The sequence below is a fragment of the Cyrtonyx montezumae genome, unplaced genomic scaffold, assembly GCF_038088225.1.
Source record: "Cyrtonyx montezumae isolate F1298 unplaced genomic scaffold, pur_monq_1.0 scaffold_3, whole genome shotgun sequence".
NCBI lineage: Eukaryota > Metazoa > Chordata > Aves > Galliformes > Odontophoridae > Cyrtonyx > Cyrtonyx montezumae.
The window spans coordinates 149,567,512-149,582,557 of NW_027072034.1; the positions used below are offsets into that span (position 1 = coordinate 149,567,512).

General features: G+C 45.0%; 2 protein-coding genes across 2 annotated transcripts in view; one reads left to right on the forward strand and one right to left on the reverse strand.

Moving 5' to 3' along the window:
- The window catches only part of GSAP (gamma-secretase activating protein), a 416,138-nt gene that overhangs the window by 70,853 nt on the left and 330,239 nt on the right, over window positions 1-15,046 (reverse strand). The gene's annotated exons all lie outside the window — the stretch shown is intronic.
- Window positions 4,977-15,046, forward strand: part of PTPN12 (protein tyrosine phosphatase non-receptor type 12) — a 65,051-nt gene continuing 54,981 nt past the window's right edge. Inside the window, exon 1 of the mRNA XM_065743690.1 lies at window positions 4,977-5,264. Within this exon, the coding sequence (XP_065599762.1) occupies window positions 5,166-5,264 (99 nt within the window). The 5' untranslated portion in view covers window positions 4,977-5,165. The remainder of the gene's footprint in view (window positions 5,265-15,046) is intronic.

A 15,046-nucleotide genomic window follows, 5' to 3' on the forward strand; every position in this document is an offset into this window, starting at 1 on the left:
GACAGTGTGCAGCTGCTGGAGCAGAACCGACCTGTGTCAGGCAGGCAGCGTCATCCAAGGACAGCACCATTCCTCTTTTAGAAATGCTAGGCCCAATTTGAATGCAGTCAAAAGATACAGATGGAAAATACCTCCTCATTTTCCCCCTCATGTTCAATACCGCGGATCAGGACTGCCACCGATTTCAGTGCTCCCGCATGAGGGTGAAACATAAATAACGGTCAGACCTATGTGAAACACAATGAAACCATTGAAAAAACAGCAATCAAAAAGGCACGTGGCAATTTATTTGTGTCCCATATGCTCTTTATTCCCATATGATTAAATCTTGCTGAAAATATTCATTGTATTCTGAAATAATTTTGGGTTTTTTTTTTACATAACACCTCAGCTGATGGAGAGCATCTTTAATTATATGAAAACCTGAAAATGATAAACAGAAAAATGCTGCGCTTGGACGGTATTGCAAGGCTGTTTTCCTTTTGTAACAGGTCTTGGTAGAGGATGAGGCTGATGATCACGATGCCTGTGCTTATTTTAGTGTAGTTCATTTCCGTTGCATGTTAAAAACCACTCAAATGCTGCTACAATAAGGACCGCAGCAAGAGCAAGGTTTGTTCTATGTATGGAAACTGCACACATATGGGGGGAGGAGGATGGTACACTTACAGGGGAACCCAAATTATGCACTGGTTATGAATTTCAGTAATTATGATCTAGAATATTTATCACCTGTATAAGAAATACCATTTTTAATGTGCTTTAGTAACACTGAGCAATGAATCCTGGAAGTAGTAAAGATTGCAAGCAAATAATTAAAAACTGAGCAAGCCAGGTGAAATCCAATTGTAGCAGCAGTATTTTCAGAGGTAATCGCAGCAGGCAGTCATTGCCCAACTGAATGTTACAGAGGCAAATGTCAAGAAATTCAAGGGTCACATGGCACTTAATTGGTATGAACGGAACATATTATAAAGAGATGGATCAGGTCTTTATGACTCATTTAACTAGAGATTATCTTTGGGTTTGAATCTGAAACAGTTTATTTGTTGTATACAAAGGTTACAGTGCATCTCCTTCAGGTTTAATATTCTCGATCTTCTTTGTGTTCAATCCAAGGAGATTCGTACTGATATGATTATTTTCATCCTCATCAGAAACAAAAGTGACTAAATAGAAAGACGTTCTGTAGTTCAGAGTACACAGAAAGTACTTGATGCTGATATTCTTGAATGTTTCATTTAACTATTTTCAACCAGCATGAAACATTTTGACATTTGTGGAGAGACACAATGCTTTTCGGTTTGTCAGATCAAAGACAAATGTTTCATTTGGACTTTGTTTAACATTTTATGTGTACCCTTGAGCTGTTGAACAGCTTCCTGGCATTTATATTTCCATGCTCCAGTTCTTTCTTTCATGTGTTGGGTCCCCATCCCAAATTGTGCTGTCTTCAATGGTAAAGACATTTCTGCATCTGTAAATATTACAGAGCATTGTTTCTGTCAGACAGCAGTTAAAACTGGGGGGAAACGTTGTTTCCTGTGGGAAATTTAACTTTTACAGAAACAGCATTTTCCACTGCAGTACCACAGTTTTAGAAAGCTTCCAGCCAACCATACTTAAACATATTCCTGGAGTGTTGCTTAAAACCTACGGGTGTCAGCTTCTAACTTTTATTCCAAATGATCTCGACTAGAAAAATACTTTTCAGACTCTCAGTAAAGAAAAAATTAATTGAGATTCCATGTACAAGATATGTTGATCAGAATGTAGCTATAATCACAGAAATACATCAGTATTACTAATATGTTACATCACCCTGGTAGCTGAAAGTGAGGAAACTGAACATTCTTGCAAGAAGGAGGAGAAATTTGTCATGAAGCGATCACTGTGATGTAGTCATGTTAAATTGCAAGGCACATATTACATCTTGTTTTGCTGGACAAAGGAGATTATGTCCTTACTTGGCCTGATCTTCCAGTCTCCCTCCCAAGCAGTTCTTTGATGTCTTCCTGGAGAACAGTTTTGTGCAGAAACACAGTGCTTTCTGAATATAGTTCCAAGTTCACGCTACAGCCCAAACTGACACTGCAGCCAAATGGCTTCAGAGAGTCCATTTTACATCACAGCCTTTGCAAAAACCAAAGGTTGGTGAACTGGGAGATTTGCTCCTCGCGTCCATCTCTTGGGCACAAGCACAGCCTGGTCACCCAGCACTCACTCATCAACACACATGCCTTGTGGAAACCTGGGAAGCTGCCTGTGAACAGAAAACCTGGATATGCTCCTTCCTCGTGGCAGCCAAAGCAGGGCATGGCAAGGCAGAATGTGATTTACTGCAGATAGGTTGCGTGTGATCCATTTGACTTTCTCCAAGGACCATACTTGTATAGATTGTTAAGACAATTGTTAAGACAACCCAATTTACTTGTACAGATCTTATTAGCAGCTTCCTGTTCTGGCTATGGTGTGAGTAATTTGGCCTGTGTTGTGCTCTCTTTTTCCACCTCTCTCCTACAGTTACGCAAATACACACTCATGCACATATGCTACATTGGTCATATGTCTGCATTTAACCCAGACGGTTTGAGTTTCAGATCAAAAGCCTCTGCTAAAGCATTGCTTCTGCTGCTGAAAGTTTAGGTTTCTGTGCTCATAGCAAAGAGATGAGGTAGATGAATGCAACATTTGCAGGGCTGAGATAAAACTGGTGCTGCTGGGTTTGTGCTCAGGAATAGATAGCAACTGGAACACTTACACATGCATATGCAAACAGTACCAAGCAGAGCTCTCCACCCAGGTATTTCTAATTGGCTTGTTTTATAGATGTCAGTTTTGGTCAGTGACACATGCGTGGATGCAGGATTGTTTCTGAGATTCTGTATGTTCTTATCACTCAACCCAGAGGAAATGTCACTGTTACACTTGCAAATTTAAAAGTTTATTACAATGTGATATCAATTATGAACTAGCCCAGATGGACAATCTGGATCCCTTTAATAGGTGGCAAAAATGACATGAGATCCAAACACAATGAATTACAACCTTTCCCTCTCCCCTAGTCAAGTCTTCTGTAGTTCTGTTGTGTAAACAGTGAGGACCACAACACACTTGAGACTTTGCATCAATTGGTTGCTTTGTCCCAGATACCACTTTTCTAAATTTACATGCCATCTGGCACTGTGATCAGGTTTGCCAGGATAGCTGCTGAGCAAACACAGCAGCCTTCACCGAAGCAGAAGGAAATCAAGCAAGGTGCCATGAAAAGGTTGTCTGGTGGTACCAGACACAGCACACCTGTGTGATCTCTCTGCTCTTTTTATCCGTGGCTATGCCTTTTTTATTTACTTTATTATTATTATTTCCTGTAATGCTGCTTGTCAATAGAGGGAAAAGATGAGGCCCAGAGGAGGAAAAGGAGAGGGATTAAAGCAAGAAGAGCAGACGGCTGGGGGGCTCTTCAGGACTGATTAGCTTACTCAAAGAGTGTGATGCCAGGGATGTGAAGAGGAGCACATCTGACAGCGATGTGCTTGTGCAGGTGCTGTCAGCGCTCACATGCAGCGGAACAGAGGTTCCAGCGCAGCGGGGAGAGCATCAAGCCTCACTGCCTCAGCTCAGACGTGACTCCCTTCCTCAGTTCCTTGATGTGTCTGTCTGCCATACGTTAGCCTCCATGAACATCAACCACTTAAAATAACCCTTTTACAAGAGGCCGCAGCCTCTGGGAAATCATGCAAGAACACCAACCTCTGCATTTCCCAACCTGCCCCTCTGCCAGAGATGACTGCTTGTGCAGCAGATGCAGCGGAAGGAAACGTGTCCATGCACAGCAGCTGCAGTTCAGTCCTACGCAGCTCAAAATTTTCATTCGCTGGGAAACTGGCGTTAAGTTAATGGGCACTGAAAAGGGCCGAGGGCGGTAACATGCCACTTTGCTAATTGTTAGGTAGGCGGTCCTCTAAACCAGTGATACCCTAGATAGCTACAGGAAGACCAAGCTAGCACGCAGGCTGCTTTCTGTAGCGAGGCCTGATTAGAAATAAGCTTGCAGTGGAATTATATCACAGCTCGGTTCCCTGGCCTGGTTTGTGGCACCACGCTGTGACACGGGAGGAAGCGGCAGCGGGAAGGAGTGCGTGCAGCATCAGCACCGAGCCTCAGCATCACACCGTTACAAAGCCGTACTGAACCCCCCGCACCAGCGCACGCCCCGCACCTGTCCACCCCTGCAGTTATCCTTGATGCTCGATCCCGTACGCTTACTATTTCGTAAGGCTCTGCACAAATCATTTCGCTATGCCCCGTCTCCGCGCGGCCCCGCCCCTGGCGCTGACCCCTCCCGCGGCCCCGGGAGCTCCGGCGGCGCTCCGTTCCCCCACGTGCGGCCGAACTTCGTTAAAACACAGCGGCAGAACGCAGCGCCCGGGGCCGCCCGCCATCTTCCCGCCGCTCCGCCTTTACCATCGGCGGCACCGCCCGCCCGGCCCCGCGGGCCCTTTCCCGTGGCCTTTCTCTTCCGTGGTGCTGGAAGGGATGGGGCCGGCTGCCGGAGCGACTACGGGTCCCGGAGCGGCGAGCGCCCGCCGCAGTCCCATTGTGCTCCGGCCGCAGAAAACACCGCCCCGTTCCGCCCGGACTTCCAGGCCCCCTCCCCCGCCTTCCGAGTGGTCCCTTCCAGCGCCAGTACGGCGCCCTACGGAAGATCCCATCCGTGGGAAACGGGAGGGGCCGACGCCGCGGGGCGATGCGAAGAGCGGAACGAGGCTCTCTCCGGGGGCTGAGCTGGCCGGTGATGGGCGTGCCGGCCCGCCAATGGGACGAGGCGGCAGTCTTGGGAAGCCAATGGGCGGCGAGGGGGCGGGGTTTCCCCAAGCTGGGCGGGGGCAGGGAAGGCCGGGCCGTGGGCTGCTGCGCCTGCGCGGGGGGAGGAGGCGGGGACTTCGTCGTGTCCCTGTGGCGGTGGCGGCGGCGTCTGGGGAGGGTCGGGCGGAGGCAGGCAGGATGCGGGAGGCGGCCGGGCGGCCGTGAGCCGAGGGAGCTGTGCGAGCAGGCCGAGGGGCGAGGCGGGGCCGGGCGGGCTGCGGCGGCCGAAGGGGCTCGAAGAGGAGAGCGGGCGGCCGGGGCCGGAGCTCCGCGCGGCGGGGCGGCCGCGGGGCAGGATGAGCCAGGAGGAGATCCTGAGGAAATTCATCAAGCGGGTGCAGGCCATGAAGGACACGGACCACAACGGGGAGGACAACTTCGCCAGCGACTTCATGGTGAGGGGCGGCGGCGCGGGGGGGAGCCGGGGCGCCCCGTGCTGCGTGGGGAGGGGCCCTCGGTTCGCTGCCCGCGAGGATCTGCCCCGCTTCCCCACCCTGGGCTGTGGCAAAAGACGCCCCCCCGCCCCCCCCTCTTCCTTCAGCAGATAAAGGGGACTGCGGGCTGCGTGGGGAGGTGGGGGGGGCACAGCCTCTATGTATCAGCGGGGGGGGATCGCCCTCCCGCCCCTCCATTGGCCGCGGTGCCGCCCGCGGAACTGTGCCGGGTGTTCCCGCGGGGATATCCATCCTCCTTCCCACCACCCCTCCCCCACCGCCTCTGTCCCTTTCTTCCCGGCCGAGCTCGGCGTCTGCCGGGGGAAGCCGTCGGGAATCGCCCCTTCCCCGGCTCGTCCCGCCCGTGCTGTTAAAGGGCCTTTAAAGGGCCGGAGGCGCTCCCGTCGGGCACGGGGCTGCGGACCGCGGCGCTGACACTTCTCGGCATTGTTAAGACAGTGCCAAAGCGCAGCGTGACCCGTCGAGGAGGTAAAGACGAGTGCCGCGTGTGCGCATCTCCACCTCCCCCTTTATTATCTGCCGATATTCGGGGTAACCCCGCTTCGCCGGCTTCGGCAGCTGTCAGTCCCTGATCGCGGCCGCGCCGGGGCTGTCCGGGCAGCGGGAGGGGCCGCGGATGTTGCGCAAGGAGCGGGCGGTGGGAGCGCGGGGCGGAGGGCAGCGCCGGGCGGGGGCCCGTGGGAAAGGGGGGGACCAGCGCAGCGGCTCCGCGGAGCGATGTGAAGGTTAAACTGCTTTGGAAGAACCCCCTTTTAAGGGGTGGTTGGAGTATAATCGCTGTCGGACGCGGCCCGACCCCTCGTGCTGTGCTCTCCGCTCTGCCCCGTTCGCACGGGCTGGGTGCGCTCTATGGGAAGGGCGGTGTAGGCTGGTGGCACTGTGTGCGTTAGGTCTGTAATCAGCTGCTGCCGCCTTACAGCCTGATGCTCGAGCTTCCTCACTGGATGCGGCAGTGTCATCGCGTAGTGGCACCTCTGTGGAAAAGTAGATTTTTGTTTCCAGCAGCGTGTTTATTTCGCTTTCAATTGAATAGCTCAGCCCTGAGCTTTCCCATCGCTCCCACGGAGCGCCAGGGGACAAGGACTGCTAAAAAGGAAACAAGAAAAAAAGGACCTTAGAAACCAATTGTTAAGGCATTTCAGGAAAAAGGTGTGTAGCCTGAAATAGCATTAAATGCTTTGGAACCGATTACATCTGAAATCTCTTGTGCTTTTTTTTCCTATTTCAAACTTACATACTTTATTCTCCATAATAAATTACAGGAGAACAAGTTAACCAGGATGCTGCACCATGGTGTGAAGATTCACATTAGTCTCAATGCTCACCTGCAGGTATCAGAAGATACAGGTTACCGTGGTGATGAGAATCACAATTGCTGGTTAATTTCACTCAGACCATGTTAGGGATTGTGATGGTTGTTGTGTTGGAGGTTTATTTATATGTTCATTGCTTTTGCAATGCATTGCCTAGGTGCTTGTTGAAATGATCGAGGAGGAAAAAAAGAAGAGAGCTGGAGGGTGTAAAAGGCTTCTGTACTGTTTCCTTTAAGATTTAGCAATGATTCTGTGGGGAGGAAGAGGAAAACGTTATTTTCTCATGTAAGCACAGGATGTATTGTTGCTGCAATGCGATGGCATGTGTGTAGAAAAGGAATTGCTGTTACTCATCCTTTCATTTCCAAGTCAAAATGGAATCTAAAAAGAGGAATGGAATAGTGATGAATGCAACCCAAGGTGGTTCTTTGTGTCACATCTTTATTGCCTTTGACTACTGACTGATTAGCTTACAGAATTATGGTTAGGACACAGTGAATGAGCTAAATGTGTCTGGCAGGTGGGTGCCAGGGAGTTCTGGAGGAGGTGGTGTAGCTGCTGGAGTTGTGGTCAGGTGGATCGGGGTTGGCTGGAGTCACCTGCTGGATCTGGCTCAGTGTTGCTGCAAGTCCAAAGTGCAGATCAATATGGCTGCTATTTAGTGATGCCCTGGGTGTCCCTGAGAGCACATTCTGTTTGGAAGGGGGAGGGCTGGCTTATTTATATTTCTGCTTGCAAGGTAAATTATATTGTCTAGAAGCATCAATAGCAAGTCTTTTGCTGGCAATCAGATGGATTTAATCTTAATTATTTTGCGCTCCTAAGTAAGCAGGACTTTATTAGGAGATCTCCTGAGTGTTATGGCTGTGTACAGTTGGGTTTAAGTGAAGCGTGAGTCTGGCAGCAATGGAGGCTTGCCAGTGCACTTTGCCATGAGCAAATGTATGTGACTCCAGGGACACGCAGGTATTTCCTCAGGTAATGAAGGTCAGGTTTTCTCTCGTAGGCTTACAGTACGTGCAAGCTGACACTGATACTTGGGCAAGATGAAGAGGAGATTGCTTCCTCTTGGTGCTTTTGCTGTACACGTACAACCCATCTGTCTGGATTCTTGTTTTCTGCCACAAACATCTCAAACAAGGATTGCAAGTCAAACACTCATATTGAGAAAACAGTTTTTCTAGCTTCTAGTTTTTAGAAAGACTTCAATAAAATACCATTTTGCTGATGTTCGTTTAGTAAATCCATAGCTATTATATTTCTTTTTCTTATGTGATAATCCAAACAAGAATGCTGTGCTACTGTCACACAGTTATTTCTCTGATACTTTACAAATGTTCTGCAGTATATAAGTATTTGACAGTGTCTTGGGCTATATCACTGGCTAACCTTTTCTCACAGAACACAGAGAATGGCTGAAAGTCGTTCTGCTTTTTGCATTGGATACTGTGTAGGAGACCCTCAGCTTTCTGGAGGGAGTGGTATCAAGGTGATCCTGTTTCAGATGATCGGTGTAAATATTGCTGATGGTATTGCGTAACGATTTTGCAGAGTTACTGAGTGATTACACATCTGATCTCAGGTCTTCTGATAGCTTTTGGTCAAGAGAATGCTGGTGACTAATTCATATGGGTTAGCATGACCTGCCTGTCTTCTGTTCAATCCATCAGAGCTCAGACTTTTAGGTTTTGGGATGCTGAAGAACTTGGTGTGCTGTTTTCTATAATAAGAAGGGGATTCTGAGTAAGCTATTCATTTGAATTGGATAAAAATAGTTTTTTATGGTTTAGGCATCCTTCTTAATCTCCTGGTCTCTTTTTCTTGTTTAATTTAATTTTAGATCCTGCTCCCTCATTATTTCATGAAGAAAGAAGAGGTGGGATGTGCTTTACTTCTAAGGAAATTGCATCACCTTAAAAATAGTCGAGACTACCAAAAGTGGAATGACAATCCCTAAAATTCTAAATCACTGATCAAGGCTACTTGGATGCACAGTAAAAGTCCACTAATGACAAACATGCATTGATTTTTTTTCTAATTCTTGTGCAGTCTAATATACCATTAAAGAGAGGACAAATACTACACTCTACCATAACCATAGCACTTAGGGAACACCCTTCTTAAAAGCTTGTCTGTGTATTGATGTGCATTTGTGTGAACTTTCCTGTTTCAAGTACCACTAATGTACCTCTGGAGTACCTTTGAATATCATTGTTTTATAAGACATATAATGAGGAAAATTAGCGGGGGGGGGTGGGGGGGTAAGAATAATGTCTCCAAAGCACATTATCAGCTACTTCTATGTGCTCCTAAAAAATAAAGCATATAGATACTTTGTGTATGGTGTTTTGTAGTGTCTACATACTGGGTGAGTTTCATGCTTATAACACAGTTTGAAGCATGAACTCTCCACTTCTTCACATACATTGTAAAATGCACAGTGGCTTTTTAAGAGAATCAGTTTCTGTCTGCTAAGGCTAAACTAGGAAAAACGTTTGGGTAGAGTCAGCTAAACACCAAAGCCTGAATGTGTAAAAGTATTTTTGTTTTTTAAAAAAGATTCGAACAAATTTTAGTTAGCCAAAGTGCAGGTTGTTAGGCAATTCATGGAGGATTTGGGGGAAACATCGATAGTTCTGAGCATTTGTCTTCTTGTAATTGTGATAGAAAGATGTCGGCCTTGGAGAGCATGCACTTAAGCATGTGCTATCCTGGTGTGTCTAGGGAGCTCTGCTCTTACAGATGTCAGTGGGTCATGGACCACTGTGTCATGGTGAAATGGGCTGGGAACCTTTTCAAAATTTCAGCATCAAAAATGACTCCGTTGGTGTTTGTGTCCCATGTGAAGCTTTGCTTTGAGTGTTAATATATTCTTGAAGCTTTATTCCCGTTAACCATGTTTCAGTTAATGCTGTTCATTCAATCTTGGGTGTGTGGGGGGGAGCAGATTACTTCATTGTGAGCAATGCTATGTCATGCACTCCATTCACAGAGCTTTGTTTCTGTGGGATGCTTCTGCTCAGAGCACTGTGACTGCACAGTGATCTCAGTCACCCTCAACTTCAGGGGCTTCTGGTATTTTGGGAAGTGCTCTTCTGGAAATGTTATACAAAATGAACACCATGAAACTGAAACAGTTTTATCCTCTTCTGAGTGCTTCTCCTGTTGTTTGAAAGGTGCTGCTCTGAGCTCTCATAGGGGTGGCTGAGTTACAGCCACAAAGCTCCTATAGAGACTCTGGGATGTAAGAACTTGCAAACTAAAATTGCAGTAGTTCTTTGAAGCAAATGAAACTAAAACAAGTCAGTTGGGTGATGCTCTGGGTTTTGTCAGAGAACTTGCATGGTAATAAGTTCTGTTTGTTCAGTCTCTAAAGACAGCAGCATGTGAGTCTCCTGTTTTACGTACTGAAGGTTTGTGTGCGGCCTTTGAATGCTGTAAAAATGCTCTGGAGGAACATATGGTAGTCTCATCATTGCACTCTGTGGCGTGCAAAATGCGCCCTGAGTAATTTAAATGGCATGTCAGGTACTTAGCTTTTATTCAGATCTCAATCCTATAGTTCCTTTTGGTGCATGTAGGTATGTGTATATATGTCTATACTTACATATAGGCAGGTGCTGAGAGAGATGGATGTCTGAGAGCACCGTAATTCATCTCAGTGCACCCTAATCTGCAGCTCTACATACTCCAGATGTACACATCTATACATATTTGTACATGTCTGTATATTTCTGCATGTGTGATTGCTGTGGAACAATAAATTGTTTTGAGGTGTATACAGTTCACCTTAAAACTACGATATGTTCAGGGTATTTTTACTTTGTAGAATTATTGCTACTTAGAAGTTAACAGCTCTGCAGCCAAGGAAAAGTTAATCTGAATATCTGCATATCTAACATGGCTACCTTTGTTTATAGTAAGTGCAGTGAAAGTCCAAAACTTCTAAAATTAATCTTAAAGCCACTGATCTGTAATAAATAGAAATTGTTTGATTATCTTCACTGTTACTACTTAAAATTTGTGGATTTTGTGCTGAAGGAATTTCAGGTGCTACAGCTGTGCTGTAATATGTTCAGTTCATAGGAAGCTTTGGCCCAGAGAGAATAGCAATGCATTTGTTAGTGCTGGGAGCAGTACCATGAGTATGTAGGACTGAAATCTGAGCATAGATGACTATTTTCTTCTTGATTTTATGAAACAGTTTAGAGGGGGCCATCAGTGTTAAAGGTTGGTTGTGGAACTGAGAGGAGCATAAATGAATTGAGCAGAACAAAAGCTCTTGATGCTTTTGGAAAGTGTAGCGTTTTCCTGAAGTGGAGCGTGGATGTGCTGATGTGGTTCTGCTAACTAGTATGGAGGTGTTGCAAAGAGATTAGGCTCTTGGTTTTCCTGCTTCATCTCATCAAGAACTTAGCAATATGAACTTATCTCATGAGCAAATATCAGATTTGGTCAGGATATGTTCCCAGGAGAGCACGCTGATCCAGTTGAGGGGGGTTGGATCCAGAACTGGGAGTCATGGGGTGCAGCTGCACTGCTAGGACCCTGTTTCAAATCCTGAACCTTCCAGGCACAATGTTCTGCCCTGACCCAGTGCCACGGAGACAGTACAAGAGTTCAACGAGAAGCTCAGCTAGAGAAGCAAATTCCTCAAAGATGAGGAAGAAGAGAGGGCAGTGAAGTCTATCAGACATGTCAGGACCGTTGTTCTGGGTTGGGAGCCATTGTTTTAAAGTACCGTATCAGAATGATTAAGTCACGTGAGATTTACATAGGAAAGTTACAGTTTTTATCTCAGAGGGCCTTTTCTAGCTTCCCTTCTGCTGTCAGCTTTAGCCATCTTAGGAGTTACTTTCTAAAAAAGGTAATGTAGAAAAAAATCCCAGGAGATACTAAATGAGAGGTATAAATGGATGACCTAGTTTGGTCGACCCAATTTTTCCTTCTATCTTGTTACAAATTGATATTTTCATTTCTTGAGAAGTTGATAATCAATCTGTGGGAATGCTTACAGGCATTGTGCTCTAATGGAATTGTCTTTTGAAAGAAAGGTTTGGAAGAGTTGACTTAGCAGCTTGAAAAACGAGTAAAAAGTAGCAAGCTGATGTAGCTACCAAGTAATGAGGAGAAACAGCTATTGTAAGAGGATTGAAGCTATGAATAATGTTTTGTCATGGACTACGAGGTCTGTGAGATCAAAAGAGCAAAAGCAAATAAAGATAAGTTTCATTCATTAGGATTTCTGGGAGGATGCATCAGCAGTTCTGAAGGAAATTCTGCCGTTATGCTTCTGACAGTTAATTATTTTATTTATTTTACTTCTGAACTCCCTTAATCTAGTAAAAGCAATCGAGTTGGCTAGCATTATTCATGTGCCACGGGCAACTAAATCAGCAGACTGAAAGTACTAAGTGCTGTATGGATTAGTTGTCTTGTTCAATTTTTAGTTCATTATCACAGACTTCCTAACACAGCTGTTAAGTGATCATAAGCTTATCCATGTAATTTAGATTCCTCTCTCTTTTAGGGGAAGGGCTATTCCCTTTCTTTCGTGTATGTTGCAGAGCAGGCCTTGATTCTTAAGCATTACTGAAATATATTAGTTTCAAGCAAGCAGTCCCAGTTATCAGTTGCAGTGTTCAAAGTAATGGACTGGAAAGCGTCAGTCTCCTGAGGGTTAATTAACTTCATTAAAGCCATACTGCTTTAAAGAACATATGCGCTACTTTCATCTCTTATTTAGTTACAATTCTGAACTTGTAAATTTTAAACAAACTTGTCTTTCATTAACTTCCTTCTTATGTAGTCGTGTAAGTTCTAGCTGGTTTTGTTTATTTTTCTGAGGTCAGTGTTCCTCTGAACAGTTTTGCATTTTGCTGCATTTGTGTAGCGAGTCCCTCTTACTGCCTTGTCATTCTTACTGGCTCGTGTGGATGACATCTGCTTTTTGTTTTTATCTAAAAACACACAGATGTTTTGTACTCTTTGTGATCGCAGGAAGAGCAGCTTCTGCATGGATCAGTGAGATTAAGAACAGCTCTTGTTTTGGTTCTGGAGAGATGCACAACCATCTCTCAGTTGTGCAGCAGGACTACAACAGGAACGAGTGGCCGAGACTTCTTATTCTAGACAAAGCTAAGCAAGGAGAGTCAATGGGAGGCTGAAAAAAAAGTGTGTGTCGTGCTAATGACATGGCCTATTTTAAATGCTTTTGTTGAAGATGGCAGTTAGGAACAATAGCAGAGATATGCTGTATATCTTATCTGCTGTTGGGTGAGTAGTGTGGATGAGAAATCGATTTCTTCTGCTGAGGTGGAGAGCTACCGTGGTAGGTTCTGGTCCAGGCAGGTCTGGCTGCACTTCAGAGCCCAGTTCAAGTTGCTGACCATCTCTGAGAGTTTTTTGGGGGGGGGGTTATTGGTCCAGAATTGTGAACTTCTTCCATTGTTTGATTGCTTTTTTTTAATAGCTGTTTTCTTTCATTTGTTATTATGGCATAATTCTTACCAGATACTTCCTCTGATGGTACGTGATAGACACAGCTGTCTGGGTTCCCATTTCAGAGGATGTTATATGACTTCCCTGTCCATAAGTGCTCAAGGGACCCACCAGTGTATATTATACATCATGCTGAAGTGACCGATAGCTGTGGGAACTGCACAGCTCCTGAGAAGCATGAGTGGCCTTCTGCTCTGTCCTAAATGTTTCACTCTGTGTTGGACTGCGTTTGACTTTCTACTGCATAACCTTGTGGTGGAACAGCTTCTTCCTAAAGCACTTGGTGTCCTGGTAGCATGTATGCACTTGCATGTGTCATCCTACTTGTACAGATGTTCTTCTCAGGTTTGTTGCCCATTGTTTGCAAGCTCAACGTGCGACCCAAGTGATAGGCACAGAGTGCTGCACTAAGATGGGGGGACTTTGGGGGTTTGTAAGGTGTTGATGGGCTGCTGTGGTGGGAAATACATTAGGATTTGCATTTCTGCAGTGCTCAGCTGCTTTTTACTGCCTTTCCATGTGTAGAAATTAATTTTAAGTCTTACCTCAATCTTTGTCTTCCTGTGTAGAAAACAGGATTGTAAGTTGTAGCTATGCTTTCATTATTAGTTACTGCCTCTCATATTCTGATCATTTTAGCAAATAGGTAATTGTTAATTGAAATGAATACAGCTGTCCAGAAGGAGTACTCAAGGGGATCATTTAGCTCAAAATAAAGCTGGGAAATGAAAACCCATTCTAGAGGGAAGGATATATGTAGGTTAGCTTATCTGCTTCAAGAACCTGGGAATTCCTGCAGAAATGAATTCATTATAAATTGCCTCTTGGGCAGCACCCCTATTGCACAAACTGTGAGAGGAAGGAAATAATCTCTTAGATGCTATGAGCCTCCCCAGATCACTGAGCATCTTGTCATTCACATTTTCTTTGAGATTTCCATTTTTAGCAGTATAATGCACAAAGGTACATTGTTGCTTTGTTGTTTTTTTTTTATGACCAAACTAAAGTGTAAAACTAATGTTAGTTTATTTCCTGTGAGGTAGCATCAACATAACTGTTAATAGTAATGGAGAAAAGTGACTGATTTTAGGCATGTGGAACAGTCTTGTGAAGTACTTCACGCACACACTGGAGTTGATTGTTCATGAAGAAATGTTTTATTTTTTATGTATGCTTTATTTTTCTGTTTCTTCCACTTTCATGGTGTGTGGGCCCAGAAGGGGAAATGTTACTTACTTTGCTTTCTGTAGCAGGTTTTTGCTATGAAACTCTTAACATCAGGGTTTTGAGCTTAAACCTTTGGACAGAGTTTTTCAAACTCCATGCGGTGTAAGTGGTCCTTAAGCCAGACATCAGATGTTGCTCACAAATCTGTGTTCTTTTCTTCTTTTCTTGGTGTGAAGAGAACAGGTATAAAACTGAATACATGAAACTATGGCAGAGGGAAGCCTACTTGTATTTTTATTTTTTACAAATTACACTAATTTGTATCCTGTAAATAAAATGATTTGAATTTAGAGACCATTAACAGCGTTGTTTTTAGACTGCCGTTTCCTAAAGGGAAATATTTAATGCTAAAATGCTCGCCAGTTCCAGTGGTGGTGAGTGAGTAGAGTGCCCTGAACAAGAGCTTAGCCTTGGCCATGCATTCCTTATGAAACACGATGGTACTTTTGGTGCAGAGCTAAAGCAACACATCTTCCTGGTGCAGCACTTAAAAAAAACCATTGCACTGTTTAAATGGGTGATTGTGTGAAAATGAAGCCAGCATCCTGTTTGTACAGTCTTATAGCATACATAATAGGCTTCCCTTCCTGTATTCATAGAAAAAATGTTCCGTGTCTGGTAAGGTAAGGCAGTGTGACCATCCAGTGAAAAATGTGTGTGCATATTAAAAAGTAAAAATAA